Here is a 19,692-nt window from a genome sequence, read left to right on the forward strand (position 1 = left end):
CCGCAGGCACGGAGGGCAGACAGATGGGATTAGCGTCAAGTGGGCAGGGGCCCCACAGGCCGACAAAGAACCGAAAACAAATGGGTGGCTTTCAGGACTTGGGTCCCATTCAGCAAAAATCAGTGTGGGATGAACTCTGTGGACTCAAGGGGGTGACAGTGGCCCGCCGCAGGTCAGGGCTTAGCCCACAGCCACCCCTGGTGCTGCCCACCTACCTAGAGGGCCTTCGGAGCCAGCCCTGAGCCCTCTTCCCTTCTCTAAACTCGCCCAGATACCCTGAGACCTGGGCTCCCTCCTGCCCCGACACTCCTGCCCCAGGCCTGCGCGTGGGCGGCCCCCACGGGACCTGCCTTGGCCTCCGTTGACCTTGGTCATTGGCATGGTTCCAGCCAGGTCAGTTTCTGCCTCATGGGTTTTGGAGAACTTAGTTATGACTGTTTTTGTTGCTGAATTGTACTTCTCATGGGACAGAATCAGTTCAAGGTGAAAGAAATGATTTTCTCCAAGTTTTCCTCATGTCCATGGTTGACTGTGAACCCCGACCATGAGCCCGCTGTGTGCCGTCCGGCACGGAGGGTCGACTCACCTCTCCTGCTGCCAGGGCACCCTGGGAGGCAGTGATGAACCAGAGAGTGCAAGAGTCCCGTCTCCCGACAGGCACCCGAGAGGCATTTCTCTTTCCCAGTTTAAGGCATCACCAGGTGGAAACACCAAAAAATTATTTTGAAATAATTTGATACGTGATGTTTTCCCCAAAAAACATCAGAAGGCATCGTAGGGGAAAATCAGAACTTTGTTGGGCTTCTTTATGCTGATTTTATAATTCAGTGTATAATCCAGTTGTAGTGCCTCTAAAGGACTTAATTTGGCCCTGTCTCCCCTGCGACTTGCTTTTTGCAAGTTAAAACAAAATCACCCCTCAGAGCCCCTGTTGCATCAGGAGTGGGTTCCCCCTGATTGAGGGGCTCACAGGGGAGCCTGTGGGAGGGAGATATAGGGCAGGTGATCCTGCCCTGCACACCCTCACCTCCTACATGCCCTGTCCCACCCCCCTCCGGCTTGACAAACGTCAAGGGGTCTTCCTGCCATCTATCTGGTCTCATTGTTTTCAAGAGCTTGTCACCGGCAGGTGTGATTCTCAGTCTGACATGCACCTGTGTCAAAAAGGTCTTGAAAAGTAGAGTGAACAAAGTTATCAGGAGATCAGGTGGAGCCACGCTGGATGCAGCCCTGCTGGAGAGCTGGCATCTGCCTGCCCCAGAGAAGCCCTAATGGGTGGCCCGCTGTCTTCCCTCCCCTCCAGTCTCACCTGCGGAAGAACCCTCCCGCCTACTCCAGCTCCACGTCCATGGCGGCTGTGGTCGGCAACCCCAAGCTCCCATCGGCGGTGATGGACAGGTGGCTGTGGGGCCCGATGCCGTCAGCCGAGGAGGAGGCCTACATGGTGTCCGAGCTGCTGGGCTGCCAGCCGCTGGTGGGCAGCGTGGCCACCAAAGAGCGGGTCATGAGCGCCCTGACCCAGGCCGAGTGCGTCCACTTTGCCACCCACATCTCTTGGAAACTGTCGGCCTTGGTCCTCACGCCCAGTGTGGAAGGCACCCCCGCTGGCAGCAAGAGCTCCTTCGGCCACCCCTACACCATCCCTGAGTCCCTGCGGGTGCAGGATGACACCAGCGATGGCGAGAGCATCTCGGACTGCCCACCGCTGCAGGAGCTGCTGCTCACAGCCGCTGACGTCCTGGACCTGCGGCTGCCCGTGAAGCTGGTGGTTCTCGGCTCCTCCCAGGAGTCCAACAGCAAGGTCACAGCCGACGGGGTCATCGCGCTGACGCGGGCCTTCCTGGCGGCCGGCGCACAGTGTGTCCTCGTATCTCTGTGGCCTGTGCCCGTGGCTGCTTCCAAGATGTTCCTGCACGCCTTGTACTCATCCCTGCTGAATGGCCTGAAGGCCAGCGCGGCCCTGGGCGAGGCCATGAAGGTGGTGCAGAGCAGCAAGGCCTTCTCACACCCCTCCAACTGGGCAGGTAGGGGCTTGGGCACCTGTCAGAAGGCCTGGGGGTGCAGTCAGGGGCGGTGGGGTGTGAGGACGGGGGCGGGGGGGGATGCTGGGGAAAGACAGTGCGGAAAGGCTCAGGGAGGGAGCCTCGCTGGCGGAGCCAAGTCAGCCTCTCCTCACTGTGGCATTAAAGTGGCCTCGTGAGCAGGAGCACCAGAAGAGTTTGCCGTCACAGCACATGTCGAGCCCCTCCTGATGTCGTGTATACTGGGTGACCCATTTTACGGCCCTCATGTGAAATCCCAGACTGTAGGAAAGGGCAGTCAGTGTGTTCAGAAAGACTTGAGATTTGGTCATCGGAGGACTTGGGTTTGGTCCAGCTCCACATCAGGCTGTGTGACCTGAGACAGGTTCCTTACCCTCCCTGAAGCTCAGTGTCCTCAGTGGTACCAAGGGGATGACGGTGGTGGTGCTGCCATCTCCCTGTCCACATTTGAGACAGTCTGAGGAATGGGTTGAACGTCTTGTGATGCATGAGGGGCCGGGCGGGCTGTGTGTGCCCGGTGGTCCCACCGCAGGGCCCTGTGAGGGGCATGAGGGCCTGGGGGTGAAGGGAGCATGTTCCCTGTGACATCTGGTCTGCCACTCAGCTCCGTGCGATGACCTGCGACCCGCTGTGGACCCTCTCATGCGGGAGACCCTCCCCGACAGGCTGAGACCCAGGCCTCTCCTGTGGCAGGGCCGCTTTGCTGACACACTTCATGATCCTTCGGTTTGTGGTGGTCTCTCTGAATTGGCCCCTACACCTCCCCAGGACCTCCAGAGCAGAAGACAATCCCACCAATGCCACAATGAGTGTCTTAAACCTTGAGAAGCACAGGAACACCAAAAATACTATTTTCAAACATTTACATTTTATTGTTTTAATGGCAAAAAAATATACCATTCATTTATATGTTTAAAAGTTGGGAACAAAATGACTTTCACCTTACTCTTCCCCTCAAAGTAAATCCAGTTGACGTGAGCTGAGGTTGCTGGTGTCGTTCCCCAAAGGCGGGCGAGCCCTGAAGCGGGGCCATGGCGTCCCGGCCCCAGTGGCCAGCAAACAGGAGCCCGCAGGGGCCACCCTGGGCGTGGCACTGAAGTTGCCCACGGCCAAGGGCTGGTGCCGGGTGGGTGAGCCATGTTGATGAGGAGTGGAACGTGTTTACTTCACAAACACCTCATAGCTGTGGTCTTGTTCAAAAAGGTATTCAAAATTCAAAGCAGAATCTATCCTGTTTCCTCACGTGGCTGAAGAGAAACATTCAGTTGGTCCAGCAGGCCTCCTCACTGGCAGCCCTCAGCTCACGACTGGGCCCTCCATCTGTGAGGCACGGGGCAGGCAGGCCCTGCGGGTTTGGGCCTGGCCATGTTGCCAGACTTCTTCTGCCAAGAGATGTGGAAATCAGAGGCGATCACGCCCATGGTTTCCATGATTGTTCTCAGCACATGGTGTCTGTTTATATCTGTTCTCAGCAGTCAGAAGGGGCTCTGAGCGCCATGTGGTCCCACAGGATGTACTGCAGGGTCTGTGCGGACCCAGCCCCTGTGCTTGGCCATTTATTCTTGACAGGGCCTCCCAACCCCACCGCGCATCTTCCCATCTTCCGGACATGGTATTTTCGTCATTGTTTAGTTTCAGTGACAGACAATAGATAGAAAAGTCAACTCTGTTCTGTGGGAAATGGTGTTTAATGATGCTGCCCTGTTACCCTTAAAAACAGGCTTGGCACGTTCATTCTCAGAAAACCATTCCCCTCCATTACTTGGGGAAGGTTGGTCCTAAAGTTGCTGGGGGAGGCTGCTCCGCTGTGTACCTCCCCCAGGCCCTGCTTATAGAAGTGGGTGCTGGGGAGGAGGAAGGGGGACAGGATCCAGGTAGACATGTGGCTCCTTCCTCCACAGCCTAGGCTCCATTTGCTCATCTTACAACTGGGAAATACCTCCTCCTGTCCCCTCGTCTGGTGGCCCCGAGGAGTCAGGCACACCCGCCCCTCCATCCCCGGGCACATTCCAGACTGACACAGATTAATTTCAGGGAAAACAAGGCAGATCACTTCTCAGGATGGTGGCCAAGCCAGGGAGGCCCCTGGGGGCCACACAGCCTTTTCCTGCCTTGCTCACTGCGCAGTTACCTCAGCAGCTTTCCTGAGCAGCTCACCCAGCAAGAGAGTACCAAACTGCCCCAGTGAGTTAGCCGTCCTGGTCCAGCCCGTGGAGCAGCTGTCCTTGGCAAGCCTCTCTCTCTCTGTGGCACAAATGAGCTGTAGAGACCAGCTGGGCTGGGTGAGGGCGACTCTGAGGTGCTTTCTGGGCTCCCCACAGGGTTCTTGCTCATCGGGAGCGATGTGAAGCTCAACAGTCCCTCCTCGCTCATCGGCCAGGCCCTCACCGAGATCCTCCAGCACCCAGAGCGGGCGCGGGATGCCCTGCGAGTGCTGCTGCACCTGGTAAGGGGCGCAGGGCCCTCGCGGGAGGCGGCCAGAGATGCACAAGGAGCAGGGCGAAGGTGGAGGGGATCCCACAGCACCGGGAGACGTGAGCAGGTGGAGGGGACGGTGTCTCCAGATGTCTGTGCGGTGGGCACAGTGTGCAGTGTCACACCGACGGCTGCAGCCATCCTCGCCCAGACCCTGTGGGGGTGGCCAAGGGGGGCCCTGGAGCAGGGCCTGACCACAGGTGCTTCCACCCCATGGCTTTGGGCAAGTGACCTTGCTCTCCGAGCCTCAACTTCCTCGAGTAGAAGGGGGGATAAAACTTTACCTTTTCAAGGTTCTCGTGAGGGTTAGAGAAAAGGTGAGTAGATGGCACACAATAGGATCCCAGTAGCTGGGAACTGGTATTTTATAATCAAAGGACACTGGCCTTTCCCTAAACTCAGTTGGAAGAGTCCAAGCCCAACCCTACTCTTGGTGGGGCCCTGGTGAGAACACAGAGGCCCCACGCCATTTTCTACAGAATTGAAAGGTTATAAATAAATCAGGCCAGGAAACAGTGACATAAAACTTGTTCCACCCTTCCACCTTGATAACCTGGAAGGCAGTTTCAGATAATTTAGAATTCTTAGCTTCCTTGGAGTTCTGTGCCAGAAAGACCAGTGCAGCCCCAGCCCAGACCCCGTGAGGCAGGGGACAGCCCACGCCACAGCAAGCTCTTTCCAAACCCAAGGCAAACAGCCACCCCATAGCTTAGAGGTGCACACACGGCTCTGCCTGTGCTCAGGAGGGAAGGGCCCAGTGAAGGCTTCTCCACAGGTCCTGGCAGTGGGCTGGGGCCGGCTTCTGGGTGGGCATGTTCCGTTGGCCAGGGGAGCGCTGCGGCCCATGAGGCTGGGCATCAGCTCTGTGTGGACTCCAGTGAGGGATCAGTCACAGACATTTCTTGAGCTCAGGTCTGCCTGAAGGAGGTTTTTTCAGGCCTGACAAAAATCAGTGTGTGAACAAGAATGCTGGAGCCTGAAACCTCTGACAGCTCTTGGGCCAGACGCAAGGCACCCACGCTGCCTGCCACTGGGTGGACATGCTCTTGTGCTTTGAGAATTTTGGGGGAAGACTTTCTCAACTGATTTTAACCTGTGCCTGGAAGCTGCACGGAGCCTTTATGTTGCTCAGCACTAGGACCCTTGTCAGGTCCCTCTCGCCCCGAGAGGTGCCCTTCTTCCTTGCTATAGCCCATTTGCTTTCTCCTCCCAGGCCAGGCCGTGGAGCAAGAGCCAGGCCTCTTCACTCCCATTCGGCCTTGAGGCCCCTCGAGTACATCTAAGGGTTTTCTCTTTCTTCTTGGCTTCATCTTCTGGGGTGAGTGTAGGGGCCATGGGTCAAGTTCACCAGTCTTTTCCTCCTTCTAACTATCCACTGGACAGTGTCTCTAGTGCCCTTCTAGCCCGGGGGTCTGTCCTGCCCGGGAACGTGCGTTTCCTCCAGCCTCTGATGTCAGCCCCCAGCATCCCAGGGTTTTACTCTAAGAAGTCTCAAGTGACATCCCGGACAACTCTCCTTCCCCTCCAGTGACGGCACATGTGCCCCAGAGCAGGTGACATCTCAGAGGGACTGAGGTTTCCCTTAGAGAGAAAAACCACCGAGGGAAGGCCTGCGGCTGTTGCAGGTGCTGTGGACACTCCCTGGGAGAGTTAGGGTGGCAGTTACCTGGCAGCACTGATTTAGGCCCTGGAAGGTGGAAGGGGCCTGCGTGCAGGTGGACACAGGTTCCAGAGGTCAGCGCTACAGGATGAAGGAGGAGTCGGAGGCCTGGGGGACGAAGGCCCCACGGTGGGCACTACTTGGTGTGTGTGAGGTGCACGAGCAGTGAGGGGGTCCTGAAGGCCTGAGGCTTCATCCTAGTGACGAGGCGCAGCCATTGCAGGGTTTGGGGCAGGTCCCTGGCCGGAGATTGGTTTTCAGACAAGTCACTTCAGTGTCTGTGGAAGACAGCCCGGAGCTGGGTTAAGGAAGGGACAGGACTCTTCTGAGTCTCCAGCCCTCGGCTCTGATGGTAGCAGCCCCTCCCTTGCAAGACACTGGCTGCTGCTGCAGAGTGTGGTCCTCAGGCCTGGGTGCCTGGTGGCAGCTGCCAGCCCTGCAGAGCTTCCCACATGGGCTTTGTGTTCCCCCAAAGCCACTTGGAGAGAAAAGAGGGTCCCCCCCCCCGCCCACCCCGCGCAGAGTGGCACCTCACTCCCCCCTCCCCTGCAGGTGGAGAAGTCCCTGCAGCGCATTCAGAACGGGCAGCGCAACGCCATGTACACATCCCAGCAGAGCGTGGAGAACAAAGTGGGCGGCATCCCTGGCTGGCAGGCCCTCCTCACCGCCGTGGGCTTCCGGCTGGACCCCCCGGCCAGTGGCCTGCCAGCAGCCGTCTTCTTCCCAACCTCCGACCCGGGCGACCGGCTCCAGCAGTGCAGCAGCACCATCCAGTCCCTGCTGGGTGAGCCTGGGCTGACAGCTTGAGCAGGGTAGTGGGTGGCCGCGGTCCCTGCTGGGTCTCAGGTGGGGAGGAGCAAGGGTCTCCTGAGAAGTGCTGAGGAGTCCCAGACACAGACTCCTCCTGATCTGGGTGAAGGGAGTGCTCCTGACCTAGTGTTTCCATCTGATGGCAACATATCCTCTGCCCCTTCCTGGGGTGACGCGAGGTCTTGCTGGGCAAACAGTAGCTGCTGTTAACATTTATTCAGCAGCTTCGGATCTGACAGAGCTGTGTGGCTGACACCGGGGTGACGCAGGACACAGATGCTCAGGGCTGCCCTCTGTGTTTCACTCAAAGCGGGTGATGCTGCCTGAGTGACTAGTTGGGGTCCTGGCATGTGACCGTATGCCTGGAGGACACAGCAGGGTCAGGACTGGCCCTGCCTCCATCTGCCCTTCTCAGAGACAAGCCAGACACGGATACACACGTCTGGCTGTCCCGAGCTTCTGAAAATGCCACCAAAGCTGAGTGTTTGGGGTGCGTTCCCCTCGGAAGGTGCAGGACTGTGGGTGCAGAGGCCCCTCCGGATAACGCCTGCCTCCTCCTTGCTTTAGGTCTGCCCAACCCTGCCCTCCAAGCCCTCTGCAAGCTCATCACTGCCTCAGAGACGGGCGAGCAGCTCATCAGCCGGGTGAGTTGAGCCAGGACAGCTGAGCCCAGGTCTGAGGACTGTGCCGGGTTGGAAAGACAGTGATTTGGCCCCAAATAGGAACCTGCACGTGATGCCTCACTGCTGTTTGTCAGCTTTTGTAATGAGAAGGAAAAGGCAAGGGCTGGGAGTGGAACTGCCCTCTCCAGCAGGTGCAGGCACAGAGGAGCAAGTTCTCCCAGTGTCCTCCCTGGGCACTGAGTCCCAAGGGCCTCAGAGGATGCTTAAGGGGCCCCAGTCACCTGTAATCTCAGGGCATTTCCTGAACTCTCCATTCAGTGGTCTCCTGCACCTCATCACCCCTAACCACCAACTGTTTCTGCTGATTGACAAGTGTGGCAGCCACCTTACCCAAGCCAGCAGGTGTAGGGCCATCCCGTCAGGGTGGCTACAGGTGCTCCAATACTTCGATCAAAGTATGACCTCTGCCTGAAACAAAACCACCACTGAGGCACAGCAGTGAACACAAAGTCAAGTCTCATGAAAGATACTGCTTAGCAGCTTTTCAAAAAGTGCTTTCTTTTAGGAGAATGTAGATCTAATTCAGAGAATTGGAGGATTCTAACCCTTAGCATCATGTAGGCCCTTCCCAACTTGGCCTAAGAGCTTCTGATCTTCCTACTGGCCAGTGAGGGTCTGGAACAAGCACTGGGGTGACAGTGTAGCAACCCCTAAAGAGCACAGAGCAGTTTTCTCTGGTCACCTTACAGTGTAATAATTTGAAAAATACACGTTATTAGATACCAGCAGATTTCATTTTAGCAGAACTGTTTCTATGTGGAAATAAAGCTGCTCCATCTAGGGTTAACCTCTGCAAATCTGATTGGTTCCTGGAGCCTCCCCCTACCTGGGGTGGTTTCCAGCTTGGATTTGGAACATAGCTCACTCATCTGGCCCCTTCACTGAGTTCCTGCTACTTTGTAGTAAGTGTGTTAGACCTGCTTGTTGAATAGAATCAGGAAGACACGTAAACATCCTGAACCCAGGAGGGCTACAAGCCTGTGCTCTACAAAAAGAGAAAGCTAGAGTTACATTTACAGGGCCAGGCTGAGCATCCAAACAGCCAATAGCTGAATTTCTAGCTTTCGGTGGCAGCACAGGGACCTCCACAGGGAAGCTTCCTGGGCCGCCCCCAGTGGCTGGGGGATGGTAGGCATTTCCAAGTCACTCTGGAACCAGAGTGGACTTTGCTCTACAGAGTGGCCTATCCGCGCCCACTGTGCCCCTCCCCCTCTCCTGGCGAGGAAGGGCAGGGCCTGGCCGACCCTGGCCCCACCCCCACCCCCAGCGCGTGTCTGGCCTGGGCGTGGCTGTGCGTTCTCCTGTGTGTCCCTGCTGACTCTCACTCCTCTCCCCTCCGGGTCAGAGCCGCGGGCCCGGTGTGGTGCTTCCTACAGCAGTGATCAGCTTGTGTTGCGTAACTACCTGTGCTTAAGTCTAAATTCTCTTCTTTCTCTCTTTTTCTTTCTTCTTCTTATAATCTGCTGGCCGAAGGCTGTTAAAAATATGGTTGGAATGGTGAGTACCACTCTGAGTAGCACTATTGTCAGGTGAGCCCCTCAACCCGCCCACCCCGAGGTCCCCCTGGCACTGCTGTCTCGCCAACACGCGCTCAGGCTGGGGGGGCAGTGCCGCTGGCTCAGGTGGTCTGCCCCGTCTCCGCTCTGGCTCCCCTTTCCTGCTCCACCCTTCTTGTGCTCTTGATTTGACCTTTCAAGTTCCCTCAGAACAGCAGGGGCAGGAGCAACACACTGTGAACCCACACGAGGCCCCGGGTGGAGTTCACACATTCAGCAGGTTGTGTCTGGGAGACCCCACCCCTCCTCTAGGCCCCGAGTCCCCTCCTGCACTCATAGCCCCGTGGCCAGTGTGCGAGGGAAGAGGCTGGAAGCAGAAACCCTGCCTGGGGGCTGGGCCTCGAGTTCCCACAGAGAGGACAGCAGGACAGTAGGCATGGAGGCACCGTAAAGAGAATTTCAGATGCTACCCACGTGTAAGGTCATTAGCGATGATAATGACAGGTGACACAAGAGAAACTTGGGGACAAACCCCTGGGGGCCAGATGCAGCGGACGCTGACGCTCTCCCCGCTCAGCTCCACCAGGTGCTGGTCCAGCTGCAGGCCGGCGAGAAGGAGCAGGACTTCGCATCAGCCCCCATTCAGGTCTCCATCAGCGTCCAGCTGTGGCGGCTCCCGGGATGTCACGAATTCCTGGCGGCTCTAGGTAGGATGGAGCATCCTTGATGTCATTGGCTTCTTTCATTCTATTTTTTAAAAAACCTATTTTTCTCATTTTTATTGGGTAAAGTTGATAGACTCAGGGGTCTTAGTGTTTTCTTAGTTTATTACTTAAAAATAGCTAATGCAGACTCTAGTGCTTTAGCACAATTTCCAAATGGCCTTCCAGCTTTGTCCCACTCTCCCTACATTATGATTTCCTCTCTCCCATTTGTAGTCATTGCGTTAAGATGAATCTGTTAGATTCAAGTATTGTTGGGAGTCAGGCCATGATTAAAGAAAATACAGTCAAGGCATAAAATAATGATTTCAATATTGGTCCCTATCACTGGCTACTGGAACTTGGCAGAAAAAAACACAATTGAAACCACCTTTGACTGACCACAGGGACCTAGAACTGCTTATTTCAGGATCCTCTTTCAATCCAGAACACTCTTCCTTTTTCAACATTGTAACCCAACTGAGGCAGCTCCCAACAATATCGCTCTTTTCTTACCACAGGTGCGTTTGTTGATAAAACATCTTGAGAGGCTAAGCTGCTCTCCTCCTGCCCCACTTAAGTGCCTGTGTGACTTACCAGAGAGCCATTCACTCCACACATTTTTTGTTTTTCAACACCTGTTCTATGTCGGGCAATGTTCTAGGCACTGGGTATCAGCAGTGAGCAAAGGACAAAAAGCCCTGCCCTCTTACCAGAGTTTTCATGCTAGAGGGGGAGACAGACAGACATAGAAAGACCTAATCTAAGGGGAGCACCTCAGGTGAGGAAGCACCACGACAGACAAAAGCATCAGGGTCACAGTGATGTGCTGGAGGGGTGGAGGCAGGGAGGCTGGCAGGCCCAGAGCCCGTGGATGAAAGATCCAGGCCGAGGGAAGAGTGTCTGTGAGCTTGGGCAAGGTGCAGGGGACACGGGGGCAGATGAGACAGAGGATGGGGTAGATCCTGGGGCTGTGAGGCCAGTGGAAGTCCCTTGGTTTTTAACCTGATGGAGTGGGGCGTCTTTGGCGGTTGACATGGCCTGGATTCACTGGTACAAGGACCAGCCATCCAACATGGCAGGGCAGATTCCTTTTTAAGGAACGTCTCTTCTGCTTGGGAGGCCTGGCTATTCAGTACTGGGCCATCTTTGCTAGTCCATTTGTAGATGACCTTTCCCAGCCCAACTCAGCTTAGGGCAGGCTCCATTTGTTTTTGAAGGTAAAGGGGGAAAGCCACACAGCCCCGCAGGGGCTCCAAATCCCCTGTGAGTAGATGCTTTGATGTCCTTTATGATTTGTACTATTTGCTTGTTTTCTGTGGACTTAAAACATAGGCTTCTTGGTGTAAACATAGTAAATTTATATCTGAATAGGTAAGTCAGGAGCAGATGGAGCAAGGGTGAGAAAGATCAGGTCCACACCCAGGTTGGGTCTCTTCACCTTTGTGACGGGCTGCAGGGTGAGGCAAGAACGAAGCCAAGGCCCTTCTGTATAAAGTAAAGTAAAAGCTCTTGTCCTCAAGCAGGGCCTCAGCCCCCCTTCGAGTGCGGGTGTGACGGAGCCAGCCCTCCTCCCCTGTGGACAGGCTGTTTCTGATGCCCCTTTGCCAGGTGTGTCACTGGCTCTCTCTGGTGTTGGGATCCTAGGTGACTTTTGTTGATGCTCCTCTACGTCTCCGTACTTTGCAAATCCCAGTGATACTCAAGGGGTGAGTTGGGTGTACATACTTCTGATTTTTAAGTCCTCTGGACTGAGACTGGGGAGAAGCGCCCCCTCCAGCCCTTGGCACCATCACACCCATCACAGAGCTGTGGTTTATTTAGAGGACTAAGTTCTATTAGAGCAACCAGTTCAAATTACTTTGATTGATAGAGTTTTCTAACTAAAAATGTTACATTTATATTATTAGATATTCGTTTTCAAAGTGCTGAGTTCCCTGAGACCTTCCTGTTGTTTTCAGGGACTGTTTATTTTTGAGTTCAGAGAGGAAAATGTCCCATAGCAACCCGAATGCTGAGTGGCTACTATACTGAATCTAATTCCCAAAGGAATGATAGTGTCAGAACCAATATCAGAGTTACAAGAATAAAAAAGGCAGAGACAGATTTCTCCTTTGGCGGAACGTTCCATGCTGAGGCTCCCAGGCCCTAACTCCTTGCTCGGTGGCACCGCCTATGGACGCAGCACTGGCTGTGGTGTGTCTGTTTGGCTTCTTCCTCCTACATTCTTCCCTGGAGACGTGCTGGCTGCCTCTGTAACGGCCCCTGATGAGTCTAAGTGCTGTGGCAACAGCTCGTTAGGCAGCCTCCTGCTCAGGAGGCTCCGGCCCTTGGTTGTGCCAGCTCCGTGTCTCATCAGAACTGCTAGGCTCAGGAGCAGCCCCTTAGGCTCTGGCAGAGAGGAGTGGAGTGCCTGCAGGGCAGTTCAGCCAATACAGCAGATTCTGCAGCATCAGAGAGAGCTCATCTCAGAGCCCTTGTGGCAGACACTGACCACACATGGTGACACTGTCCTTGCCCTTGAGAAGCTTCCACCTTCCCCTGCACTAGCTTTAAATATTGGACCTAATGCCAAACGGAGTGGCCATTGTCTGTCCTGGACAGTATTCTTTAAGTGGACTGTTCTTCTGCAAAAGAATGGAGACAAGTGTTAATAAGCCTTACTAATTCCCACCCTCTCCTCTGGAGAAATGCAGTTCAGCGCTATACGAAGGGACAGAGGTCACGCTGAGCAGGTGTGATGGTCGCAGAGCTGGCCCCCGTTGGTTCACGTGACTTGACGTTCACATGATTGACGTGCAGGTGGGGGGCCCAGGCGGGGCTTTCTGAGGGGTCTGCAGGGGTTCCCCTGGGACTGTATGAGGAGCCCTAATCCTTTTTAGGACATGGAATCTTCCCTAAGGAAGCAGGTGTTTATACTCTTTGTTTCTATAGGTTTTGATCTCTGTGAGGTTGGTCAGGAGGAAGTAATCCTGAAAACCGGGAAACAAGCCAATCGACGGACCATGCACTTTGCGCTCCAAGCCCTGCTCGCACTCTTCGGTAAGAGCTCCGTGTGGCGCCACCCCAAGTGGCCCCCAGGAGCCATGGGCATGACCCTGATTATGGTTTGGGAAGAGGAAGAATTAAGTGAACGAACCTTTTTTGTGTGTTACGGAATGTTCAAGTAAACAAACTCCCTGCTCTCGTGGAACTCAACTTACGATGAGCATACATGTAGTATATGTTAGATGAGGTGCCACCATGTGCTCTGCAGAAAACATGCAGATTAAGGGACTAAGGAAGTGAGGGTGGCATCGCAGCAGAGATGATGAGGGAGTAGTGGTGCCCAGAGCCGGGCCTGCGAGGCACTTTTCAGACCCTGGGGCAAGCCTGCCTGCCATTCTCAAGAGGCCAAGTGAGGCTAAATGCTGGCTCGGATGGTGGCCAAGGCTTGAAGGTGACCAGCAGGGCCTGCTGATAAATGTGCTCAGAGAGGGCCAAAGGTGATATCCTGTTCTTTGGGACAGCTGCCAGAATGGGGCTGCCTTTGCTGAGACCTTGAAAGTGGCAGAAGGAATGGGAGGGGTCTGAGTTTCCTCTTGGACACCTTCATAGGCAGCTGGTTAGACGAGTCCAGTGTGGAGACATAAATGTGCATGTAGGTCCGAGGGGAAGAGGACTGTGTCCTGTGGGCGCTCCTGGGGTCAGGTCAGAGGTCACAGAGATAAGGAGGGGCCCGGGAAGGATCAGTCCACGAGGGCCAGGCATGATTGATTGACTGTGCAGAATACCAGATTTGGTGGCCACTGTTAAACCTTTACATGAACTGGGGAGGACAAAAGCCTGACTGGAGTGGGTTAAGAGCAGCTGGGAGGAGAGGCCGTGCGGAGAGGAGGTTGCTGGGGTGTGGAGCGATGGGGCTGGAGCTGGAAGGGACGCGTGAGGGTTTAGGACAGGGGGCATCACAGATCGCCCCATTCAGAGCAGGAGGCTGCCATGGGGTCCCGTGAGATAGGGAGCAGAGTGGAGATGGGCACATGGTGGGGTCTGCAGCGCACAGGGCTGTGGGCACTCTCGGGGTGTTTTTGTACCCAGTGTAAGCTTTACTTTTTCCAACAGGACTGTGTGTTTCAGGCTTATAAGATGAATTCAAGTTGTGTATAAGTAACACTTGCATAATGCTTTGCTAGCTTCTGTGCATATAAGGATGCTTGTGAAAGAAAAATAAGAACCATACAGAATTCTAACTGTCCTCTGGGCACCTATGTTTTGTCTTAGATTCCACTGAGCTGCCCAAGCGCCTCAGCCTTGACAGCTCATCCTCCCTGGAGTCTCTGGCCTCAGCCCAGTCTGTCTCCAATGCTCTGCCCTTGGGCTACCAGCACCCTCCTTTCTCTCCCACCGGTGCAGAGAGCATAGCCTCAGATGCCATCTCTGTGTACAGTCTGAGCTCCATCGCCTCCTCAATGAGCTTTGTCTCCAAGCCTGAGGGTGGGTCAGAGGGCGGAGGTCCTCCAGGAAGGCAGGACTACGACCGGTCCAAGAACAAGAATGCCTTCCCACAGCGATCCACCCTGCCTCGGAGCCAGCTGTCCCCCCAGACCCGCCCTGCAGACAGCAAAGACGAAGAAGAATACGAAGGGTTTTCCATCATCAGCACTGAGCCTTTGGCGGCCTACCAAGAAAACAGACAGACTCGCTTCTCACCAGATCACAAACAGTCCCGCGTCGGGACAGCTGGCGGCGTGAAAGTTTCGGTAAGCTCCAAGGGGAGCATAAGCACTCCAAACTCTCCAGTTAAAATGACTCTGATTCCCAGCCCAAACTCACCCTTCCAGAAGGTTGGAAAACTAGCAAGTTCAGATACAGGAGAATCAGACCAGTCTAGCACAGAAACAGATAGTACCGTGAAATCCCAAGAAGAAAGCAACCCAAAGCTTGATCCACAAGAGTTGGCCCAGAAGATTCTAGAGGAGACACAAAGCCATCTCATTGCGGTGGAACGTCTTCAGAGGGGTAGTGGTCAAGGTAAGGGCACTAATCCTGAAGATGGCATTTCCGTGCCCAACAGCGCTGCTGTCTTCAGAGCGTCAGAAACAAGTGCGTTCAGCAGGCCTGCCCTCTCCCACCAGAAGAGCCAGCTGTCGCCAGTTACTATCAAACCAAAGCCCCCAGCCAGAAGCTCTTCACTACCCAAGGTGAGTTCAGGATACAGCAGCCCCACCGCCTCAGAGGCGTCCATCAAAGACAGCCCGAGCCAGCACAGTGGCCGGCCGTCGCCCGGCTCTGACTCCCAGACCTCCCTGACCGACCAGCCTCTCTTTAAGCTGAAGTATCCCAGCTCTCCTTACAGTGCTCACATTTCCAAATCACCAAGGAACATGTCCCCGAGCTCAGGCCACCAGTCTCCTGCTGGAAGTGCACCGTCCCCAGCTCTCTCCTATTCCTCAGCTGGCTCCGCTCGCTCGAGTCCAGCTGACGCTCCTGACATAGACAAGCTGAAGATGGCAGCCATCGACGAGAAGGTGCAGGCTGTACACAACCTGAAGATGTTTTGGCAGAGCACACCCCAGCATTCCACGGGACCAATGAAAATATTCCGGGGGACCCCTGGAACGATGACTTCCAAGAGAGATGTCCTCAGTCTATTAAACTTGTCACCTCGGCACAGCAAGAAGGAGGAAGGAGCAGACAAGCTGGAACTTAAGGAGCTGTCTTTGCAGCAATGTGGGGAAACGCCCCCAAAAGCCCCTCCCAACGGACACTGGCATACGGAGACCACCTCGCTGAGCACGCTGCCGTTGCCCGCCGGCCCTCCTGCCGCAGTGCCCACGCGCCCTTTGAGACTTCCTTCTGGAAACGGCTACAAGTTTCTGTCCCCAGGAAGATTTTTTCCTTCCTCTAAATGCTAAAACATCTTTTATACCCACCAACACCGGCTTGGAGCACAGCGGCCCACAGCCCAGCTCTCTGCACTCACTTGGCCTGCTCCTGAACGTGGCCGCCCCAGCATGGGTGTTCTCGGGGCGCGGGCGCCACCACTCCCAGACGCCACACACACACACTTGGTAGCCCCTCTGGGACTCTGGGCCAGATTCACCAAAAGCCAGGATTTCTGTGGGGTTGGTACAGGAGGCTCATGGAATTTTCTACACGTCACCAAATGTTTACCTTGGAACTCCCTGCTTCTCATCTTTGATGTGATTCTTCAACAGGATTTTTGTACAAAATGGTCATGGTTCTGGGGTGGGGAGAGAAAGGGAGCACATATTTTGCTAAGAGGTATATATGCAGTACCTTTTATACATAGAAATACAAACAGCTTTTTTAAGGCTTTCAGGTGCTGGTTGGGGGTAGGGTATATAAAAATCTCTCTGAGTTCTACGTGAAAGTGTTATAGTAGCCAAAAAACAGGATACTGGTTTTTAAAATGCCAATGATTTATAATTAAATTGTAGCAGTTTTGGTCTCATGATATTGTAACATCAGAGTAACAAGGCAATAATTCACTTCCTGAACTCTGCTCTTTGAGGGCTACAAATGTCCCTGGGGCCCCACTGTCAACCAAACTTGAATTTTCTTAAAAAAATTTATGTAACTCTTACCCAGGCATTTTAGAACTATGCAATTGTGATTTAAAAATGCAACTTTGTGCTTTTAAAACATTACTGACCTTTTTTGTACGTGGATAAACAACTTGGTTTTATTCTCAACAGTACTTTGCATTTATAGCTATTATTTTTAAAAGCTCAAAAAGTTTTTTAAAATGTCAAATTTTGAATAGTCTTCAATAAGCAATTATCAAGTTTGGAGGGGGGAGTTTGAAATTATTCAGTATTCAGTTTCCTTATAAGCAAAAAAAAAAAAAAAAAAAACCAAAAAACAAACAGAAAAACAAAAGAAAAATCCCATGGCTAACTAGATTTAACCAGAATCTAGCCTTCCAGCTCTTATTCCCTTTATTACCTGCTTAATTTTATTATCTTTTCCCAACTCCAGGTTTCTAAAACCCCTTCTGTCTAAATCTGTCACCAGGTTCCCACAATCCCAGCACCTCACATCTGTGAGCTGCATTTGGACCCTCATCTTAGTGTGACCAGTGCCCCTTGCTCCTGTGGTCCGAAGGACAAATCCCCTCCCCCACACACAGAAGACTTTAATGTCCACAGCCTCAGAAGCAGGGGGCCTTCTGCTGGGATATACATCTGAATTACTGCTGAACAGGGAAAGAGATATTCCTAAAAGTGTTGTCATAGAAAAAAAAAAAAAAAGAAGAGGGACTTTTCCTATAGCTATGTCAGTTCACTGATACTGTTGCCAGCTGGGACAAGACAAAACAACAGTCTAGGTAGGGGTAACCATTAACATATTTAAATAAAGAAAAGAAGTGCTGAAAATCATGTTAGTCCTAAGCTTAGTTGGAGAATTTACATAAGCCTCTTTTAGGTAATTCTAAAATTGAAATCCTACCATCCTCACTTTGAGGGTCCATCATACAACGGTGGGCAGCCTCTTGTCCCAGGACACGAGCCACACAGGGAGTGGACAGGAGGGGCCTGGCAGGAGGGACACTAACATCAAGACCTCCAGGGAGTTTTTAACCCTGGATAGGATCTCACTTTATAAACATACACTGACCAGTTAGTTGCCCTGTTCCTCACTGTACTCTGAAAAGAGGAAGCGATAATATTTATTCAATTTGTCTTACTCTCCTGAGCTATGTCATAGAAGCTTTTTGTGTTTAACCCAACAGCCATGTTGACAAAAGCAAAAGTATGTCCCATTCTAACCCTGATCCCAACACTGGAAGAAAAATACTTATAAAGAAGCAAGCAACTATGAGGTTGTCTTTATGTCTTTTATAAATGGTAATAAAAGTACCAGTGTAGCAAATAAAAGCCAAGTTTATAGCACTGTGCATTTAGATAGAAAAATCAGGTCCTCAACAACAAGAAATAAACCTCAAAGTAAATTTCTGAATCCACATATAGATAGTTAGGCTGTTCCTTTCTCAGCAACTCTCAGCCTCTTTCCCAAGTGCCAAGTAGCCCTGGAGGAAAGGCCGGGTCTCTGCTCCATCCCTGAGGACGAGGGCACAACCCCTGTAGGCCTCCCTCTAGCGCACATCCTCCACCACCCAGAGGGCTTCCCTGTGGTTACCAAGCCAGCGAGGAGGACTCGTGGACCCTAACCTGGTTTTAGTCCTAAATACGTTTGTTGTTGTAGGTTTCATGTTGAAAAGCCAAATGGAATATATGATTATTTTTTGGTCCTAGATATAAGTTTCAAGGAAGAAAAGCAAAGATGATGAAATAATAGGACCAATCTAAAAATCACTGTAGAGTCGCCGCTTCTTTATGTTTACTGTCAGTCTTGGTGTTTTCTATACAAGTGAAATGGATGTAAAATCAAGGTGAATTTTTCAGGCTGCCTTGAAAACAGTATGCACTTAAAAATTATGTGAGATTGTATAATTTGCAAATTCTTTGTACAGATCAGAACTTGGCAAATGATGACCCACAGGCTAAATCTGGTCAGAGGCCCAGATTTTTACAGCCATGAGCTAGGAATGGATTTTACATTTTAAAATATTTATATAAATAAATACCTACATAATATTTTTGATTTTACCTCTTGGTCCACAAAAACTAAGATATCTAGCCTTTTAAGAAAAAGTTTGCTGACTCCTGGTATAGATGACAGAAAACACAATTAGCATAATGTTTTGTTTCTACAATCTAGGGAAAGTGAGTGTCAGGCTGTGGATAAAACTGATAGGAATGCGTGGGAACCTGAGCCATGTGGATGGAAGCGAATGACCCCTGCATAGTCCTCGGCTCTTTGCCCCACTTGGAAGGAGTCGATGGGTGTGGGTGAAATTTACAAAAATAATTTTCCTCACTGTATGCAGACAGCATTGGATATTATTTCTTTTTCAGCTCAGGAAACTGGAACCCCTGCCCCTACTCTACTCCATCAGATGCAAATACACCAAATACAAGCAATAAAATCTCCCTCTCCTAGAAACCTTGGTATGACCACAAAGCAAGGTAGTCGAATCTGTCTTACTTCTCACCAGTGAACCATGCAACTACTTCAGTGATCTTTAACTAAGTCAATATACCAAGACAAAATTAGCTACTCAAGCTTACATTTTGATGCGTTTTGGTATTGGTGTGTAGTAAAATGAAGAAGTTCTCACCTCCATCCACTTGAAACGGTCCCTGGTCCACGCGCTGCTGCACACGCTGTCCTCGCTGTGCTTGTCTGTCCCGGTGAATCCCGGTAGGCGGTCACCTCGGCAAGTCCCCAGCTCAGTGCCTGTCCTGCACCCCCACCACAAGGAGAACAGTCACTTCGTTAGTTTCAGTTCAGGCTGGAAAAAATGCCACACGATAATTTGGTTTGCATTTAGTAAGTAGGCAGAATGTGAAAAATGTATAATTTTCATCACATATTTTGTTGTTTTACCTAAAAGAACTGTCCATGTGCTTTGTGAACTGGGCCCTTGTCTGTGCCAGACCCTTCAAAGATGTTCCATGTAAGGACACACGTGGTCACATCTCCCCTCCTCAGACGCCTTCCCCACTTGGCACTCATGCCCCTTGTATGCAGTGTTAGCCATCTTTGGCCTACGTGGACTGTTTTTTTGTAAATTACAGTTTTTCCAGATGGCATTAAACTTTTTATATTATGAAATTTACCATGTAAAAAGAACTTCATATTTTTATTGAGATTGCTAAGGCACTTGGCCTTCCTTTGTGATTTCAGTGTCTATTAAAGCATGAATTCCTTTGGTTTTAAGTACTGTATCTGAATCACTTTCTATGCATTTTCCACACT

General features: G+C 52.3%; 1 protein-coding gene and 1 long non-coding RNA gene across 6 annotated transcripts in view; one reads left to right on the plus strand and one right to left on the minus strand.

Moving 5' to 3' along the window:
- The window catches only part of TTC28 (tetratricopeptide repeat domain 28), a 609,537-nt gene extending 589,884 nt beyond the window's left edge, over positions 1-19,653 (plus strand). For 4 of the 5 annotated variants that reach the window (XM_032603706.1, XM_032603708.1, XM_032603709.1 and 1 more), the window contains 8 exons: positions 1,304-2,024; positions 4,364-4,488; positions 6,730-6,961; positions 7,555-7,631; positions 9,144-9,167; positions 9,744-9,873; positions 12,802-12,909; positions 14,128-19,653. In XM_032603706.1, the coding sequence (XP_032459597.1) occupies positions 1,304-2,024; positions 4,364-4,488; positions 6,730-6,961; positions 7,555-7,631; positions 9,144-9,167; positions 9,744-9,873; positions 12,802-12,909; positions 14,128-15,761 (3,051 nt within the window). In that variant the 3' untranslated portion in view covers positions 15,762-19,653. The remainder of the gene's footprint in view (positions 1-1,303; positions 2,025-4,363; positions 4,489-6,729; positions 6,962-7,554; positions 7,632-9,143; positions 9,168-9,743; positions 9,874-12,801; positions 12,910-14,127) is intronic. The other variant, XM_032603707.1, reaches the window with a different exon arrangement.
- Positions 6,991-19,175, minus strand: LOC116739353. Its single transcript, XR_004345541.1, has 3 exons — positions 19,052-19,175; positions 9,641-9,869; positions 6,991-9,144 (listed from the first exon to the last, which is right to left on the minus strand). It is a non-coding gene; the product is annotated as an uncharacterized LOC116739353 (long non-coding RNA).
- Positions 19,654-19,692: the final 39 nt, after the last annotated feature.

This window comes from Phocoena sinus, chromosome 14 (assembly GCF_008692025.1).
Source record: "Phocoena sinus isolate mPhoSin1 chromosome 14, mPhoSin1.pri, whole genome shotgun sequence".
Classification (NCBI taxonomy): Eukaryota; Metazoa; Chordata; class Mammalia; order Artiodactyla; family Phocoenidae; genus Phocoena; species Phocoena sinus.